The 19,458-nt window shown below is 47.9% G+C and overlaps 1 protein-coding gene and 1 long non-coding RNA gene across 2 annotated transcripts in view; both read left to right on the top strand.

Moving 5' to 3' along the window:
• Positions 1 to 15,540, top strand: part of ERICH3 (glutamate rich 3) — a 97,878-nt gene extending 82,338 nt beyond the window's left edge. Inside the window, exons 13-15 of the mRNA XM_072834011.1 lie at positions 9,026 to 9,148; positions 12,774 to 14,109; positions 15,516 to 15,540. Of these exons, the coding sequence (XP_072690112.1) occupies positions 9,026 to 9,148; positions 12,774 to 14,109; positions 15,516 to 15,540 (1,484 nt within the window). The remainder of the gene's footprint in view (positions 1 to 9,025; positions 9,149 to 12,773; positions 14,110 to 15,515) is intronic.
• A 419-nt stretch (positions 15,541 to 15,959) lies between these two features.
• On the top strand, positions 15,960 to 18,867 carry LOC140637790 (uncharacterized). The gene is made up of 2 exons (XR_012034826.1): positions 15,960 to 16,151; positions 16,624 to 18,867. It is a non-coding gene; the product is annotated as an uncharacterized lncRNA (long non-coding RNA).
• Positions 18,868 to 19,458: the final 591 nt, after the last annotated feature.

Genomic DNA, 19,458 nt, shown 5'->3' with positions numbered 1-19,458 from the left:
GCGGCGCCAGTCTTTAAAGATTTTCTATTGTATCTGGGCAATGGGAATTTAAATTTAGATAAAAATATGACAGTTTCATAGAAAACTCCCAACTTGACTTTGAGTTCTTCTCTGAAACTGAGTGACCCCCTGACCCAGTGGTCCCTGGGTGAGTATGCAGGACAGTTCCTATTGACACGGGCAGATGAAGAGTGTCCTGCAAGCATCAGGTTGCAGGACCTTAGGCGAGTGGAAGGTCTGATGCGTTTCTCAACTTTAGGGGGACAGTTAAAGGACCGTGTTGTGCCCTGTGGACAGCCATGCCTGCCAGACATTGGGCTCTCACATAGCATCCTGTACCCTGTAACTCGTGTCCTTTCCCTGTTCTCTCTCATTGGTCTCCCCTGCCGATACGGTGGGCATTCTTGATTCCAAGATAAAAATCTGTTTTCACAATTTGATATTCTAAAATCATTTGTTTTAAAACTTAGGAATACTTTTAATGTCTCTAACTTTATTTTTTTTTTTAGGATCTTAAAAGCTGGAGCGCACACTTTGACAAACTTTGAACCACTGGCACAATCTGGCCTGCCTCCTTTTCTTCCTTCCTTCCTTTTTCTTTCTTTCATTCTTTCTTTTCCTTCTTTCTTTCTTTCTTTCTTTCTTTCTTTCTTTCTTTCTTTCTTTCTTTCTTTTCTTTCTTTCTTTCTTTCTTCTTTCTTTTTCTTCTTTCTTTTTCTTCTTCTTCTTTTCTTCTTCTTTCCTTCTTCTTCTTCTTCTTTTCTTCTTCTTTTCTTCCTCTTCTTCTTCTTCTTCTTCTTCTTCTTCCTTCTTCTTCTTCTTCTTTCTTCTTCCCCTCCTCCTTCTTCCTCCTTGCCTGTGACCTAAGAATGTTTTTGAAATTTGTTGTTTTTAATTTTTTTTTTAATGATTTGAAAAATCAGTTTGAGTCTTCTCTCTATTCTTTTTAATAAGGCTGGCTAATGGTTTATCTATCTTATTAATTCTTTCAAATCAAAAGAATAATATGTGGTGATGTGAACAAATTAAATTCAAATTTCAGTGTCAGGAAATAAAGTTTTACTGGAACAGAGCCATGCTCATTTGTTTACATATTATATTAATGATCGCTTTTGTCTTGCAAGGGCAGAGTTGAGTGTTTGCAGCAGAGACCTTGTAGCTCACAAAGCCCTGAGAATTCACTATCTGACCCGTAATAGAAAAAGTTTGCCAACTTCTGCTCTGGGATTAAAGACCTCTGAGATTTGTCCAAATGATTTTTCCATACATGAGTTAAGTTTCTTGTTAAAATATATTAGAAATCCGTTTATAAAATAAATCAAGTCTTTTTTTTTTAAAGATTTATTTATTCATAAGAGACACAGAGAGAGAGGCAGAGACACAGGCAGAGGGAGAAGTGGGCTCCATGCAGGGAGCCCGATGTGGGACCCGATCCCAGGACCCCGGAGTCACGCCTTGAGCCAAGGGCAGACGGTCAACCACTGAGCCACCCAGATGTCCCTGATTCAAATCTTTGATCCTGGATCTTATTGTTTGGTTCTGGAACATACATGTACAATATAGGGAATTTGTACGATTTGGCAAGCTGCTGCTCAAAAAAGGTAGAGATGTTAAAGTTCAGTTGTAACAGTGACATTATCATTTCTTTTACTTCCACATCAGAAAACTAGATTGTTTACCTGGACTTGTGACATAGACATCTTTTTGTGAAGTAAGATGCATGTGACGTAGGCTGTATTTAGGTGACGGATGGAACAGTAGAAGCATTGGACTAGGATCCTGCCGCTTGGGAGACAGTGAGGTGGTTTTCTCTGGATGTGTGAAATAAAAAGTGCGTAAGTTTATCATTTTTCTTCTATATTACGGGACGTCTATGTTCTTGACTTGATAACATCTATAATTCTAAAGCATTCTGTTATCTTTTTATTAAGGCAAGTTCAACACTAGAAGGCAAGGTTTGTGACTTTTTAATCTTTCTTAAGCTTTAATAAATGTACCAGGTCTCTTAGTGAGTGTTTGCTTCTTTTTTTTTTTTTTTTTAAGATTTTATTTATTTATTCCTGAGAGGCACAGAGAAAGAGGGGCAGAGACACAGGCAGAGGGAGAAGCAGGCTCCATGCAGGGAGCACGACGTGGGACTCGATCCTGGGTCTCCAGGATCAGGCCCTGGGCTGAAGGCGGAGCTAAACCACTGAGCCACCCAGGCTGCCCATGTTTATGTTTCTTTAACAGCTTACAACATAACATGAAATAGGAGTCAGAAACTAAAGAAGAGTAGATTTTTAAAAAATTCCCCACAGATTTAGCCCACACACAAAAATCACCTTCAACATTTGGTCAGGTTTTTTATTTCTATACTTAGTGTTTACAAAAGTTAGGTTATCCTATTTTTTATAGAATGTTGTGTCCTGCTTTTTATTCTCATTGTTATACCATAAGCATTTTTATGTTCTTATGTACTCTTTATAAATAAGTTCGATGTCTGTGTGTTGTTCGCATTCTGTGGTTTTCTTATAATGGAACCATTCCCCTATTATTGATATTTATATTTCCCCTATTTTCACTATTACTAATAGTACTCTGTTATCCTATTACCTAAGGTAATTTAAAATCTATAATTATTTTCTTAGGCTAAGTTCCAAAGAGTATAATTTCTAGATCACGTTTTAAGGCTTCAGATAATTTTTTTTTCTTACGAAGGATTGGTTGAAAAGTTTAAACAATACAGAACAGAGAGAATGAAAAGAAAGCTAGTCTTCCTTGCCCCACCTCTACTCTTCCCCACACAACAGCATCATCACAACTGAGGAGAATATTTTTTAGGCTCGATTCCAGAAAAATTTCTCTCTGCACACTTGTATAAATGTATTCCTATATTACATATACATATATATTATTTTTATAGACAGATGGAAACATGATACATTTTGTTTTACAACTTGCCTTTCTTTCACTTATTTCTGTAGCTTCCAATACCTTTTCCTGTCAACTGTACTCTATTCTCATTTACTGTACTTAGTATTCCACTGTATTGCTTTAGTATTGCTATTGCTCTATTTTAGAACTTTGCAAATTTTCTTAAAAATATGTTGCTTTCTGTGCAAGAACTCATAGATTTGTTCTATGACTCATCTTCTACAAAAGAACAAAACTTCTGGGTTATGGATGGAGGCCCAGAGGCAGAGGGAATAAAGTACAGTGGAGGGGCACCCAGGGGGCTCAGTGGTTGAGCGTCTGCCTTGGACTCAGGTGTGATCCTGGAGACCCAGGATCGAGTCCCACGTCGGGCTCCCTGCAGGGAGCCTGCTTCTCCCTCTGCCTGGGTCTCTGCCTCTCTGTGTCTCTGATGAATAAATAAATAAAATCTTAAAAAAAGTACAGTGGAAAATAAAACAACAGATTTTTAAAAAACATGTAAAATGTTCAGGTTGATGTAGAAGGATTAATACTACACAGATTAAAACTCCTGAGTGCTGATTTTTTAAGTATATTCAAGGAACTGTAAGAACAAATTTGTAAATACTTAAAATAATAGATTAAGAGAAGTCATAAGTAGTCTCAAAGCCTTTATATGAATAAATGTTTCTAAGAAAATTTTAGATCAATTAAACCAGGTCTTGACTTGTCTGATTCCAAGCAAAGAGGTTATGGCTAGTTCCTCTTTCTTAATTGAGTCTTCAGCTACGTGGCTCAAAGGGAGAGAGGGACGGAACCAAAGTGAAGTGAAGGTCATGTAGGTGACCCTGCTGCAAAACACAGCTTATGTAAATTAGGTCAGCAGGCACGGTAAAGAGTGAAATGTGTATTATTTTACTTAGATCTCTGATTAGAATCGTAGGTCAAAATGGGGGCTGAGATAATGTGTAGAAGATTATCTCTCGTATCTGTCCGGTGCTGAATTCTGAACTGTGATTATGTTAGGAATAGGTCTGTGGGCCGGAAAATTACACTTCGTTAATGATATTTCGTAGCGTCCAAACTAATGCAACTTCATCTGAATTGTTTTCACTTAAGATCATAGCAGTGGATAAAGGAGTAAAGTTCTGTATTCAATACCTTTGTACCTTTCAGATTGATAAGGTGATATCTTCCTTGTATTTTATAATAAGTCTCACTTATTTGGGCTTTGTCCAGTCCACTGTCACATCAGGTGCATTGATACAAAAGATGTGATGTACGCAGTGAAGCGGATAAAGTAGATTATAATTGCCGGCTGCAGTGGGACCGTGTCCTTGGGAGGGAGTTCAGTATGATAGGGCATACATGGTGTGATTGTAATGCGTTTATTTTTCTGTTATTTTCCGTTTAAGCCGTCTTAACGCCCTGTGACACGATCTTTGCTTTAAGCTCTAATAGTGGAACAATTTAGGGAGACTAATATGTGAAGTTAATGTAATTTATGCATTATGAATATAAATAAAACATTAAGAACAGAGTATTATTAATATACGGGATAACGTACAATGTCTATGAGAGCAGACATCGTGTATATGTGAAGGAGAAGACGTCAGAGCGCTTGGCCAGGTCATAGAAAGCTAAGTGACGTAGCGGCTCAAGTCCTAGGCGGTTTGATCGCCAGGCAGGCAAGTCAGATGGCCCTGATGGGAGAACCAGACCATCACGTGTTGTGAGTGGCAGTCCGAATATAATTTCTGGATGAATCGTGAAAGCATGTAGTGATTTCTGCCAAGAAATAGTTTCTGGTTATCTGCTTTATGCGACCTGGTACCGAGGGTGAACATCATGAAGCCCCTGCCTGTGTGGGAGTCTGCGTTCTAGGGAGAGATGGGCCTAACAAGTGAAAAATAAACAGGGGATGGGGTATTCCAGATTAAGTGTAGGAGAAAAATAAATCGGGGTAAGAGGACAGAGTCATGGTTTGAGGCAGGGGTGGTGTTTTAGGGATGGCCTGTCGGATGAGGGGACGTTTGAACAGAGACCTGAAGCCACTGCCTTCTGAAGGAAGAGTGCAGGAAGCGGGAGAAAGAGCAAATGCAAGGACTCTACACCGGATGCTTAGTTGCTGAGTGAAGGATCTGGAAAGGAGGCCAGTGTGAGCAGCAAAGAGCAGCGGAACCAGAAAGTGGTGGAAGATGAGGCCGAGGGGGAGAACCTGTAGGCCACAGAGAGGATTTTATTCTGAGCTAGGAAACTGCTGGAAAGGTCTGAGCCTACAAATGACATGACCTGAAAGTTTTAGAAAGACGATTGTACACTATTCTGTGCTGTGTGGAGGGTAGACTTTAGCTCCCTGCAGCTGGAGTTTGTAATCAGTCCCGGGTTTGCGTGGGCCATGAGTCCACGCCGGGGGTAACGCAGGAGCGTCTGCACCGCCTAGGTAGACGGTGTTACTGGTGAAGTTTGTCACGGGGACTTGCTGGGAAGGTCACTGGCTCCACGCAGAGTGATCAGATCAAATGCATGGTGTTCAAGGTCACTGGGAACTTGGGATAGACCTTTCCTCTGCCCTTCCAGGCTCCCTACATTCCTGAAATTCAGAAGAGAGGTTCTTGGCACAGCTTTCTCCTGATACTGGATTGCTTGGGATCGTTAGTAGGATTCGAGATGGGGTCAGTTTGTCTTGTTTCAAAACAAACAGAGAAAAGGGAAGGAATTTAGAAAGCTTGCCTACTAATATTGAAAACTCTATCCTTGCCACCAGTTTTCAGTTACGAAATTATCAACTATAGAAAGAATTGGTGGAAGTTGTGATTTTGTGGGAAAAGCACAGGGATATACAGTCTTCCATCATTATGGGTGAAATCGTTGATACGTTCTTTTTCTGAAGAATATATATATATTTTTCTGAAGAAGATATATATATAGATATCATAGACATTGTACGTTATCCTGTATATTATATATATATCATATACATATGATGTATGTATATATATATCTCAAAAGCTTCTAAAAATAAGCTCCTTAAAACTGCAATTCTCCAGGAATTTGCCCTAAGGGAATAGTCAGAAAAAAATACAAAATACAAAATACAAAAAAATACAAAATACAAAAATGATTATAAGTAGTATTTAAAATAGCTGTATAATCTCTCTCTCTCTCTCTCTCTCTCTCTCTCTTTCACACACACACACACACACACATAAATGGAAATAACTCAATATTCAACATCAGGCAATTGGCTGACCAAATTTTAGTAAAAACTTATTAGAACAGCCAATGTAGTTACTGAAGAATCATTTTTTATTTAATGATATGTGGAAGTAGTCACAATATATTGCTAAATGAGTAGAATGGGGTACAAAATGCTATGTATACTAAGAGGAGAGTGAAAAAGATACGTAGAGATTCACCCAAATGTTAACCAGTAGTTCTGAGTGGTGAAAATAGGATGTTTTTGTTTTATCTTTTGCACTTTATAATCTTCAAAAGCTTTAGGTAAGAATCTGTACTATTTCCCTATTTAGGGAATGCACTATATATATATTACTTTAAAATGTTTGTTTTCATAATTAAAAAGCTAACATTATCAGATAATATTTTGGCATTTAAAAACCATCTTAGAATATTCCATATCATTGGAGTGGAAAAGGTACCAATCTAAGACATTCTGTGTGCGAGGCTCTTCCGTTTTGCTTTGAAGACTGTGAGAACTGACAACCACCTTTGCTTTTAATGGTCATCTTTATAGAGAGGGAAGGAGCGCGGCCTCAGGGGGTGAAGGGCTAAGTAGTTAAGGACACAAAGTGACACATCACATTGCTGGCGCCGGGCACATCCTCCTCTCCTGTAGGTGGAAACCCTCAAGGTTAGACCCTGGCCAACTTCTTGCTTTTAAGTTTTAGTTTCAGAACACCTGAGAAAAATAATGACCAAGGGAGGCCTTTTCTGGTCTTGTACCTAATAAGTGCTTGATGCTCAGGCCAGATTCCCAGTCTGGCTGAATCTGAAGCAGGCAACACCTAACTGTGTATCTACTTCCAAAAGCCTTTTCATCTACTTCCAAAGCCTAACCCTCCAGGGGCAAGCCAGCAGACGTGGCCAGGTGGTGATGACAGTCCTGAGACAGAGGGACTACAGGCTTCACTGTCCATTCCGAGTGAGTTGTAATTTCCAAATTATGCTAGTACCATTTGGCTTCTTAGAATGGTCTTTGGTTCAATAGCTGCTGTTTATTTTAATTATTGTTTGTTATTATTATTGCAAACTATAGTTCTTTAAAAAAGTTTATTGAGGTATAATTGATGTACATGATATTTTTTTAAGTGTATAACATAATGATTCAATATCTGTATAATAAGCCATATTTACTTATAGTCTGTGGGCTACTCGGAAAAAAAACCCAGATGTTTCATTGGCTCTGATGAAACAAAACTTCAAATAATTGCTGTGAAATCAGATTTGCTCCCGTCCCCCTGTCCTGTTGTCTTTGGGATTTCTATTGCTCAATCAGTCAAGCAGATTTATACACAAGGACCCAAAACACTGCTTATTTAAACTCACTAATTATATATTGACAACATTATTACAGCGGGCAAGATGAGATTTAACTTATATGTATGATGTTTATAAAGTTCCTAAAATAAAGGCTTACTTGATAGCAAACCCAGTGATAATCTAGTTATCATGAGTTGATGTCATCTCTAAACTATATTATTGTAAAAGTCTTTTTTTTTAAATTTGGTTATTGGATGAATGAGGAAAATTGATGTTCACAAAGTATACATTTGAACTATTTGACGTACCTCTTTTCATTTCCATGTTTTTTTTCTCTTAAGATTAATAAAGTAAAGTCATTTCCATTTTTCCCCCCAAAAGCCACATGAAGCAGACATTTCACTATTTGCTTCCAAACACAGATGGATCAGTAAGTAACTAATTACCCCTTAGCAACTCACCTGACAGTGAGCGAGAGATCACTTTCTGGTTCTGTTTTTCTCCAAGTAGTCTTTGGATCAACTGAATCAGAATATGTGAGAGGAAAGAGGAAAAAAAAGAGAGAGAGAGAGGGAAGGAAGGAAGAAAAGGGGGGATAGAGGGAAGGAGGAAGAAAAGAAAGGGTATTTTATTGTAGCTACTCTTATCTGGGAGGGCAGATCTGGGTCTACGTTATTCAAATGAGCTTTAATTAACCAGAAGGTGGCAAAAATGGCACATGGATCATCAGACAGTGGGTAAGAGATGTAGGCGGGACATGTCAGAAATTAAAGACAAATTTAATTGATATTACAGTGTTGCCTATAGTCATACCAGACTGGGTGATACTACTTCTAATCAACGTGCTCACCATCGTCACAGCTATTGTTTATCAAGTGCGTAGGCATCTGCTAATGAGCGAAAGATGACCATGTTGTACGCGTATTACTTAATCCTTCCAATAAGCACTGAGTAGATAGCTTTTTAAGAGAGATGGGTAAACTGAGGCTTAGGCTTAGGTCAAAGAACTTACCGAAGGTGACACAGTTAGTGTGGAGTACGGGACTTGAACTTAGGTCATTGTTTCTCAAGTTCCATGGCTGATTGTCAACTGCAGATAAGAGGAATTTCTACAACCGCTTTCACTGTCTGATGTATAGGAACCGCGCACTCACTTTTTTCCTCCGTCCACACGGAGTGAGTAGTGGGTTCGAATCACCAAAATCTACTAATGGATGAAATGCTCATAGTATAGTCAGCTCTGGTGGTTTTAACAATCTCAAAAAGCAGGGATGGGATGACTGGCGTTATAAAGCCGTAACGCGTGTTTCTAGGAAAAGGCAACTAAGCCTCGTTTTCAGGCATTTCATTGCATGTGCTTTGGCTACTCTGTCACTGCTTCTGGCTGTTGTCTTTTAAAAGTATTTCTTTGCATGGATCTCTTTACTTCATGATCTCCCATTGTGTCTGCCTTTTTGAAATTGCGGCTTGGAAGCAATTTAATCTTAACCGATTTTAAAAACAAGGTCACATCTTAATGTGAATACTTTAAAATTAACCCTGCTTGCTGACATGATGTGAAATAGCTCAGCAATGTTCCCATGACCTGTTTTTATGCCTTTTGATATTTCATATGATCTCCAATCAGTTGGACAGATTGCAGCTGGAGCTGTGGAACCTGGCTGCCGCTGCCACTATGACACCGAGTCTGGTGTTAGCAGCACAGAAGAGGAGAAGCACTCGGGGAAGCCAGAGATTGACGCAGGTGCAGGTAAGGGCACGTCACTACCTCGGGAAGACCTTTAGAAATCCTCTGCAAAAGACAGCCCCGTTTCCATCTTCCATCTTCCCACCCTTGTTTCCTCCTCCTTCCACCTTTATTTTCTTTTCAGCTAATGACTTTGATGGCAGGAGGTGCCTGAGAGGCCTTAAGGGGAGCTTTGAAGCTGACATCAGATATGAATGTTATTATTCTTTTTTGAATATATTAATGCCTAGATTGGAGGAAAAAAAGGGACTTTAGAATATAAAAGAAATATTGATGGGGATTTTCAGATCAGTCTCACCTCATCGGCGGCCACCCAGTTAGTTGAGTACGTGGGAGGATCTGCCTACCTGACCCCCTGGAGACAGGGAGAGCCAAGGCACATTTCACAATGGTTTATTTGAACTCATTATTATTATTTTTTAAAATTAGGGAAGAATTCACTGCCATCAGCATATGACCTGGCTCTTGGTGATGAGTATTCCAGCTGCAAGATTGCCAGTTAGAGTGACTCAGCAGACCATGACTCATACACATCGGGTCCAACACCCTGTGTTCTATAAATCAGGTCTCCCCATATTTAGTAGAGGGATTTTTAAAACTACCCTGATTTAAATATATGTGTGTGTATATGGGGGGGGGTATTCATTTTGTTCTTCATATGGTCGCATTACCCCTACCTCTAATTTTTAATGACAGTCATTAAGCGCTGTGAGGTATTTGAGATTTTACCTTGTTTTCAAGCAAACAAGGTTGCCATCCACAGTTTCATAGTCTGAGCAGAAGACACAAGACTCCTGGGTCAGAGAAAAAGGACTTGTTGTTACAATAAATAGAAGCCAGAATCTATGCACTTAGGTTGGCTCCCTGAGCTCGAGCTCCCCCTGGGCAGTGTGGAGAGGGCCCGGTGGCACTTGAACGTGAAGTAGACAGACGAGTTATGGGAGGGGGAGCCTGACTGCTTAGGGCATCCAAATCTTCTGTGGTGAGCGTTCCACCGGAGGAGCTCCAGTGTACCTCCCGAACATTCTGCAATGCCCTCATAGTAGTTGTTACTGACGAAATCTGATTCAATCAAGAACATATCATTTATGGTAAACAGCAGAAGGGAGGTATGGAAGAAAGACTTGCTAGGGCCTTCTATGTGCCAGGGACTGTGCGAAGCATTTTGTGGTTTACTATCACAAGGATTGTGTGAGTCAAGCATTTCTGTCCCCGTTTTACCGATAAAAGAATGAAGGCTCAGAGAGGTGCTGTTTCCCAAGTTCATCCAGCTCCATCTGACTCCTAAGTACACACTCACTTCACCAAACCAAATTGCCTCCAGTTGTGAATATCACTTGCTGCTTTTTAAAATTTTTATTTATTTATTTATTTGAGAGAGAGAGAGAGAGAGGGAGGGAGGGAGCATGAGTAGGGGTAGCGGCAGAGGGAGAGGGAGAAGCAGACTCTACTGAGCAGGTAGCCTGCTGCAGGACTCGATCCCAGGACCCTGAGATCAAGACCTGAGGGAAGGCAGATGCCCAGCTGACTGAGCCACCCAGGCACCCCTCGCTTGCTGTCTTAGATTCATTTCCTGCCTGCAAAAGCCCATAGTTACGATAAAAAAAAAAAAATGTCATGTTTCATACTCATACTTCTGAGAAAGGTTCCATTACTCCTCCCCCTTACTTCAGGAACGTCTGACTCCCCCGTGGCGTGTGTGTTCCTATAATAGCTCAGCTGGACGCCACTGGCCCCTTCTCTCCTAGAATTGAGGCACAGTACATTATTATATGGTGGGTAGGCAGTTTTATTCCCCCATTTTCCTTAATGTTCTTTAATTAATCCATAAATTTAAGGGCCAGCTTAGCAAAACAGAGGACTTTATTTAAATGTTTTTCATAACTGACTTTTTAATATACTTTTATGCAGGAATTTGAATAGCAACACATATACTATTAAAGAGACTTGACACTGCTTTAATTTAATTTTGTTTTAAACCCAGTAATAATCCGTAATGAGATACTGTGGACCGATGAAGTGAAATATGAATAATGAAGTAAAATTCTTTCAGGTGAATTGGCTACATGTTCCCTGAATGAACATTTGGCCCTACCTTTCCCTCTGGCAGCTTGTAGGAACAATTTAGTAAATAACTGCTGTGATATGCAGAGGACCACATATAAAAGTCAACACCCACCTTATTGATAGGCCTGAAATTTCTGTTACCTCTTTGGAAGAAGTCATCAAAAGTTACCTTCCAAGTATATTTGTTAGGGGAAATGGAATATCAGCTATTACAGCCTTACTTCACAAACGGTTTATTGTGATAGCTGGCAAAAGACCAAGGGGATGCAACAAAGGGCAGTTGTAGTTTGTGGGAGGAGGGGAAATGCAGTGAGGAGACGGTCCTGGACGGGGTATCAGGACAGGGGGGGACGTAAGACCGGGGCTTTACATTTCTGGTAGGTCCTTGGTAATGAGGCAGACGGTGAGGCTGGCCAAAAAGATGGGCAATAAAAAATACGAGGAAGACACATTTGCCTACTGGATAAATTTCCATAATTTGGAGGTTGGCACACTGGTACGGTAACGCCTAGCGTCTTCGATAAGTGAGAAAGATTCAATTGATAGGGAAATTATTAAGACGGCCAGTTTAGGAGTTCCTATCTCCCTAAGTATTATTCTCCAGTTGGAAAAGCTAAGTGCTTTGGGTATTTGACATGACATCCTTTTACTTATTTTGCACAGGTCACTTCACCGGAAATGCATGTATTTGTTAAATAATAAGAAATGCATTTGAAGCTTGAAGAAACATATTGAGCTTAGATTTATTAAAGTACGGTGGCTAGGACACCCAGATTTGCCAGGGAATTAGAGATGAGAACTTAGGAAATACTTCAAGAAGGTTATTTATGTTGAAATTTGTCCCAGACTACAAAGTCCTGTCTTGTTCTGTGATCCTGTTTTGCCAAAGGCAAAAACGGTTTCTGAACACAGACCGGAGGTATCCTGACCTGGGATACAAATTGGTGTCTTTCGTGAAAAGTCTTACCTTGAGCTACGAAGTTATTTGATGACTAAATCTAGGTAGAGCAGCTTTACCATGTGGGAGTAATGGGTCGGGTAATAATCAGCTCCCACCGCATTGTGAGTGCGCGGCTGACTGCGCCCACAGGTGCGAGCAGCACAGGCTGAGGCCGCACACACTGCGATGCTATAGGGCGCGGCTATTTCTAAGAAGATGAAACACTGGGTCTTTTTATTACATAATTTTTTTTCTGCAAGTCCTAATATTTCAAATGAAAGTAGGCAGTGTGTGTGTGTGTGTGTGTGTGAGAGAGAGAGAGAGGGAGAGAGAGAGAGAGAGAAAGGGGGGGAATGATGTGGAGATTTTGTTTCTGAGGGTTCTGATGTTCAGTTTTCCTTTAATAGGCGTCCTTTAAATTGAGGGCCCCTCTTTTCATCACGAAGGCCGTTATTGAACCATGAACCATGGAGGCGATGGCGTCAGAGTCGAGGCCTTGCTGGGTGTATAGCATCAGCAGCTTGATAGCGCACGTGCCCCACAGGGGGTTACACAGAGCATCCCCCCCCCTCCCCGCGGGCTTTGGCCTAAGTAACCCCGCTTTCCGACCTCATTTTGTAGCACCCGACAGGACTTTCGGGTTGGAGGCCGGGGCGCCGCTGCACTCAAGCACCGGGGCCGCCGAGGCAGGTGCATGGGACGCGTCCCCACGGGGGAAGGAAGCAGCGGCAAAGGAAGAGGCGCTGGCGCCGCACGGGGATGCTCACCGGGATGCTCACCGGGATGCGCACCGGGATGCCGATGGGACCGCGACGCAAGAGGAGGAGGATACAGCACTGCGGGGGGGAGCAGGGGTCGGGGAGGCCCCCCGGGGGGCGCAGAAGCCCCCGGCCGCTGCGGGGGGACAGCGGGCGGAGGGAAGGGCCAGCCCTCGGGGCCCAGCACCTGTGGCCGGAGCAGCAGGGGATCCCAGGCCGGCTACAGTGGAGCTAGGCCCCGGGGGAGAAGGGGCTGCCGGAGCCCCCCGCGGAGGTGCGGGGGGAGGGGAGGCTCCCCAAGAGCCGGCCTTGCGGCCCCCGGAGCTGCAGACGCAGGAGGGGGAGGCTGAGGCCGGGCTTGCAGCGCGGGAGCCCCGGGGGGCTGGGACCGCGGGCGCGGAGGAACCGGGGGCGGCGGGGCGCGCGGGGGCTGGGCGGCCAGCGGCTCCGGGGGCGAGCGGGGGACCGGCCAGCGGCACCTCCGCCCCGCAAGGCGCCCCCAGGGCAGCTGCCCGCCCGGGCCCCGACCTCCCGGGAGCGCGCGGGCTTGACGGGGAGGAGCAGGGGTCCGGGGAGGAAGCGAGGCCTGGGGAAGAGGCGCCAGGCTCCCCGAGGGACACGGAGCGGGACGCCGAGGGCCGAGCCCCCGCGGGGCCCCCGGGAGGCGGCGCGGGGAGGGGGGGGCCGGGGGCCGCGAGCGCAGGGGCGCCTGCAGGGGCGCGGCCGCGGGACGGAGGGGAGACGCCCAGCGAAGCGGGGGGCGCGCGGCGCGGGGGCAGAGCGGAGCTGCTTCCCGGGGAGCCCGAGGCCGACCCGGGGCAGGACCCCGACCCGGAGCGCGCGGCGGTGCCGGGAGCTCGGGCGGGAGCGGGACAGGCCCCGGGGCCCGAAGGAGCGGGGCTCAGCGCGGGGGCCCCACAGGGCGTCTCGGCGGGGGGCCCTACGGCGGGGGGCAGGCTGAGCGGAGGCGCTCTGTCCGGGGCCCCGGGTCAGGACGCGGGGCGCGCTGCGGCCACCGTGCTGGGCGCGGGGGGCCCGGAGCGCGGCGGGAGCCCCCGGGGAGGACTCCAGGCCGGAGGGCGGGCGGCAGGCCTGGCGGCACCCGAGACGCAGGCGGTGGCGGATTTGAAGCCCGCGGAGGGGCAGGCAGGGGCCAAGGAGGGCGCCTCCCCGCCGGGCGCGGCTGGCACGGACACCTGGCACGGAGGGGAGCAGCGGCCCGGGCGGCGGGCGGAGGGCGCGGGGGAGGGGGCGGAGGGGCCCGGCGGGGAGCGGGGGGCGGAGGAGGGCGCAGCGCCCCTTGGGGAGGAAGAGAGGGCGGGGGAGGAGGGCGCAGCGCCCCTTGGGGAGGAGGAGGGGGCGGGGGAGGAGGGCGCAGCGCCCCTTGGGGAGGAGGAGGGGGCGGGGGAGGAGGGCGCAGCGCCCCTTGGGGAGGAGGAGGGGGCGGGGGCGGAGGGCGCAGCGCCCCTTGGGGAGGAGGAGAGGGCGGGGGAGGAGGGCGCAGCGCCCCTTGGGGAGGAGGAGGGGGCGGGGGAGGAGAGCGCAGGGGCGGAGGGCACGGGGCCCGGCGGAGAGGAGGGGGCGGGGGCGCGGGCGGGGAGCGCCGGGCACCGCGGGGAGGAGGGGGCAGGGGTGAGGACACCCGACGCCAAAGGCTCAGAGCCCCGCGGGGAGGAGGGGTTGCGGGTGGGGGCCGCGGGGCAGGGCGGGGAGGAGGGGGCGGGGGCAGAGGGCGCAGCGCCCCTTGGGGAGGAGGGGGCGGAGGCGCGGGCACCGGATGCAGAGGGCGCAGCGCCCCTTGCAGCGGAGGGAACAGGGGCGGAGGGCGCGGGGCCCCTTGGGGAGGAGGGGGTGGGGGCGCGGGCTCCCGACGTTGAGGGCACAGCGCCCCTTGGGGCGGAGGGAGTAGGGACGGAGGGCGCGGGGCCCGACGGGGAGGAGGGGGAGGGGGCGGAGGGCGCAGCGCCCCTTGGGGAGGAGGGGGCGGGGGTTCGGGCACCGGACGCAGAGGGCGCAGCGCCCCTTGCAGCGGAGGGGACAGGGGTGGAGGGCTCAGCGCCCCTTGGGGCAGAGTGGGCGGGGGTGGAGGGGGCAGCACCCCTTGGGGCGGAGGGCGGGGGGCCCCGCGGGGAGGAGGAAGAGGGGAAGGGGGGCGTAGCGCCTCTTGAGGAGGAGAGGGCAGGGGTGGAGGGAACAGCGCCCCTTGAGGCGGAGGTCGGGGGGCCCGGCGGGGAGGAGGGGGAGGGGGCGGGGGGCTCAGCGCCCCTTGAGGAGGGGGCAGGGGCGGAGGGCGCGGGGCCTGGCGGGGAGGAGGGGGAGGGGGCGGAGGGTGCAGCGCCTCTTGGGGAGGAGAGGGCAGGGGTGGAGGGCGCAACGCCCCTTGGGGCGGAAGGGGAGGGGGCGGAGGGCACAGCGCCCCTTGGGGCGAAAGCGGAGGGGGAGGGGGCGGAGAGCGCAGCGCCTCTTGGGGCAGAGGGGGCGGGGGTGGAGGGCACAGCGCCTCTTGGGGCGGAGGCGGAGGGGGAGGGGGCAGAGGGCGCAGCACCTCTTGGGGCAGAGGGGGAGGGGGCGGAGGGGGCAGCACCTCTTGGGGTGAAGGGGGCAGGGGTGGAGGGCGCAGCGCCCCTTAGGGCGGAGGGCGGGGGGCCGGGCGGGAAGGAGGGGGAGGGGGCGGGGGGCGCGGGGTCCCTTGGGGCGGACGGGGCGGGGGTGGAGGGGGCAGCGCCCCTTGGGGCGGAGGGGGAGGGGGCAGGGGGCGCGGGGTCCCTTGGGGCGGACGGGGCGGGGGTGGAGGGGGCAGCGCCCCTTGGGGCGGAGGGGGAGGGGGCAGGGGGCGCGGGGTCCCTTGGGGCGGACGGGGCGGGGGTGGAGGGGGCAGCGCCCCTTGGGGCGGAGGGGGAGGGGGCGGGGGGCGCGGGGTCCCTTGGGGCGGACGGGGCGCGGGCTCCGGGCGCAGAGGGCGGGGGCCCCCCGCCGGACCCCCCGGAGCCGGGCGCGCAGGACCCCGGGGGCGCGGGCGCCGAAGCCCCGCGGGGGGCAGCGGCGGGGGGCGACGAGGGCAGCCCCGGGCCCGAGGCGGGCGCGCCCGAAGGCCTGGGCGGGGCGGCGGCCCCGGGGAGCCGGTCAGGACCGCGGAGAGCGGCAGCGCGGGGCCCGGGAGCGGCGAGGTCCGCGGGCTGCAGGGAGGACGCGAGGCAGCCGGGAGCGCGCCCCTGACGCCGGGCGGGGCTCAGAGCCCCAGGTGAGTGGGTGGCCGCTCCGAGCTCCAGGGCCCCCTGCCCCTGCCCACCCCCCACCCCGACCCCAGCTCCTCTCTGCAGAGGGGGAGTCCAGGTCCCCTTCGCGGCCTCCAGGCCAGGACGGGCCACAGGGGCCACCCAGGCTCTGCCCGAAGTCATTTCCCTTTTAGTGGACGGCTCTGGCTGTTTGCCTGGAAGTGGGCTCTCTGCCCTCATTTCTGCAATGTCCGTGAAGCCTCATATATGCATACCTAACATAAGATAAAATACGTTAAAATAGTAAAAAATACATACACATAAAAAATATCTGTAAAATATTGCAGAGGGTAACTAGGGGCCAACATTATTTTTAGCATTTCCTGTTTTCCTGCCATTTCCCCGATGCCCTCATAGGCTTAGTGCCCAATTTCTACTATCTTGCGTGATTTTACTCATCGTTCTATCCTTTTTTTTTTTTTTTTAATTATTTTTCAGGATATTTGAAAGATGTCTTCTGGAAGACTTAGAGACTGGAGAAAGAGTCACCAAGCATCTCACTAGAACTTTAGATTTCCTCTTTTTTAAATCACTGCGCTTGTGTGAGCTGGCTGGACCTGTAGGACCCTCTGGGGGCAGCGGCTCCCAATGGGGGACTGTGAGGCTGTTGCTAGTCAACATAGCCAACCTGTCTCTACTCATATCAAATTGATAGTTTTCAAGTGTTTGACGTTTACCAAAGATCACCGAAAGGCTCAGCCCTCACACCTGGGGTTTGTTTAAAATCTTTTTTTAATTTATAATCAGATATTAGGCCCGGTTTCATATGTTTAGACTTTTATTTAAAGTCTGTGGCTTGGGGGTTTAATGACCTGGTTTATAAAAGTGAGTTCTAAAGGTCCTTCCGTGTACACTTGATGCTAAAGATTGCTGCAACCCTGTAAATGGTGCCAGAAAGGGATTCTATGGCATATAGAAATATTAGAAATATGTATTCATCTTATTTATGCCAGAGGAGTCAAGTGGCAGTCTTATTTCAAAATGGCCTTTGTTTTCTCCGTTTATTTCTGTAGTTTTGCTCTCTGAGGTTGTCATCAGTGTCTGTGGCACTTGGTCCCTGAGGGCCTTACTTATAGGTCCTTTCAAATGTAGATCAAAGTAGTAAATAATTTAGCCGACTGAAATGAGTCACAGTAATTATAGCAGGTAAACCTTGCACGTGGGCACATGCCCCGACGTTCTAGACTCTGGATTCTTTGGTTGATGTCATCTGGTGGAAAAGCAGCTTGGATTAAGTTAGTGTGCTGCTCACCTTCCCAAGTTCTGGTATTTCAGACTCGTGAACTAACCTTGCAGGGCGTTGTAACTCAACACTCAGAATCCCTTTCTAAATTACCTGTTGATATTATTACAAGTAGTTGTGCGTCAGCGTGCCCACTGGGGATTCTGATTTTTCTTTGGAAAATGTCTTTGTTCCTAGACCAGTACCCTAGAGGGCGCATATGTTTGGCCATCTTTTCTCCCAAGAGGAGGTGAAACAAAATTTCCTAAAGCAGTGACTCTCCAACTGGGCTACACATTAGACTTGGGAGGAGCATGGCATGAATGATTGGACCCCGGGCCCCGTCTCCCGCAGAGATTTGGATTTTATTAGCTTTAGATGAGTGTAGACATCAAGTGTTTTGGTTTTTGGGTTATTTTTGTTTGTTTTTAAAATTATGTAGCTAAAATTGAGGACCACTGCCCTAAATCATCATATAATCTATGCTGACTGTCCTATACCCTGTGCCCTCCAGGGACCAGGTGTATGACCGTGGTAAGTATATTTCATTTTAATAAGGGAGCCCTTGAATGGTCAAAGATATAATGGACCTATGGTTCTCAAAATGTGGTCCCTTGACAGGACATCTGCATCACCTGGAACTGTTCCAAATACAAAGCCCCGCCCTCATGTCACACCTATTAAACTGGAAACTGTGGCCGGGGCCTGGCAGTTGGTGTTTTAACAAGGCCTCCGGGTCACTCTGATGAACTCTAAAGTCTGGAACTGCTCTTGTGGACGGTGGATTGTACTGAGGACTAGTCTCAGTTGGAACATGGGTTGCAGAAACACTGTGAAGCTTCTCTGTTTGTCTCTTTCTTTCTCTGCGTCTCTATTCTTCTCCCTCTCTGGGAAGGGGAACTCACTATAGAAGCGATGGATTCAACATGAAGCTTATTTTCATTATGACTGTCAGGATGTGTTTATGACATGTCCCAGCCCCACCCCCTACCGAGGAGGAGCACCACTCAGCACACTGCTGATCTCCACTGTCGGTCTTAGGTTTTGTGAGTGGGTTTCATCTGCATTTGATCCACTTTCGTTTACTGCTGAGCCGCATCACTGTGGGGCTCTGCAGTGTTGGTTCCCCCATCTCCACCTCAATGCTACAGGGCACGTTGAACACAGAGCACCTTAGGAGAAAGATTGCAAACTTGTTAATTCCATTGAAGAATGAGTCTTGTAACAAATGTGCTAAATGGAAATTGCATTGAATTATTTTTATATTTAACACATTCCGTCAAAACATTCTGCAACATAATCCTACAATCTGCATGTGGGTTTAAGTGTGAAATTCAGTGTTGTGATATTTTGATTAAATGGATTCCTTTCTCTGCAAATACTATGTCGATACAACTAGTTGTATGTGCGGCGAACTGATTTTCCCCCCTTGTTTCCTTATTAAAAGCCTAAACAAACTACATGTTTACAGATAAGACGTGAATGATTCCTTATAGATAACACTACACTTTGAAAATCATCTTTGTCTTTTCCTTATGAATTTAAACTCTGTAAAGCAGAAAAAGTTTGTTTCATTGGGCTGTTTGTGTTGCCCGTCGACACTCAAACACGTCTGCATTCGTACATGTCTTTCCCATACATGGGATAATGCCAGAGAGGAAAACTATCACCGTTGCATAAATAAGTACATAAAAGCTCAATAAAGTTAAGTGGCCTGTCCACAATCATGGGCAGTCTCAGGTCTTCTGATCTCAAACTCTTGATATTTTTTCTTCTCACACGCTCTGTTCTAGCAAGAGGCATAGTAAATAGATACCAAGATACTAAATATCTAAAGTATAAGATACTTGTAGAAGGAAAACACAAAATAAGGAAGGGTGAGTTGGAGAGTGACTCCGAGAGAATTCTAGCTGTGTTTATTCCCTGTTTTCTTGCATCTCCTATGGCTGGCCACGGCGACACAGCACTTCTTTTACAGGATGCATTTGGGTGGTTTAGAAGGGGAAATAACAAATCTCACGAATATAAACTGTATCAGCAAGAAGGGATTT

Source organism: Canis lupus, chromosome 8 (genome assembly GCF_048164855.1).
Source record: "Canis lupus baileyi chromosome 8, mCanLup2.hap1, whole genome shotgun sequence".
NCBI classification, from domain to species: Eukaryota; Metazoa; Chordata; class Mammalia; order Carnivora; family Canidae; genus Canis; species Canis lupus.
This window is presented reverse-complemented; position numbering and strand designations above follow the sequence as displayed.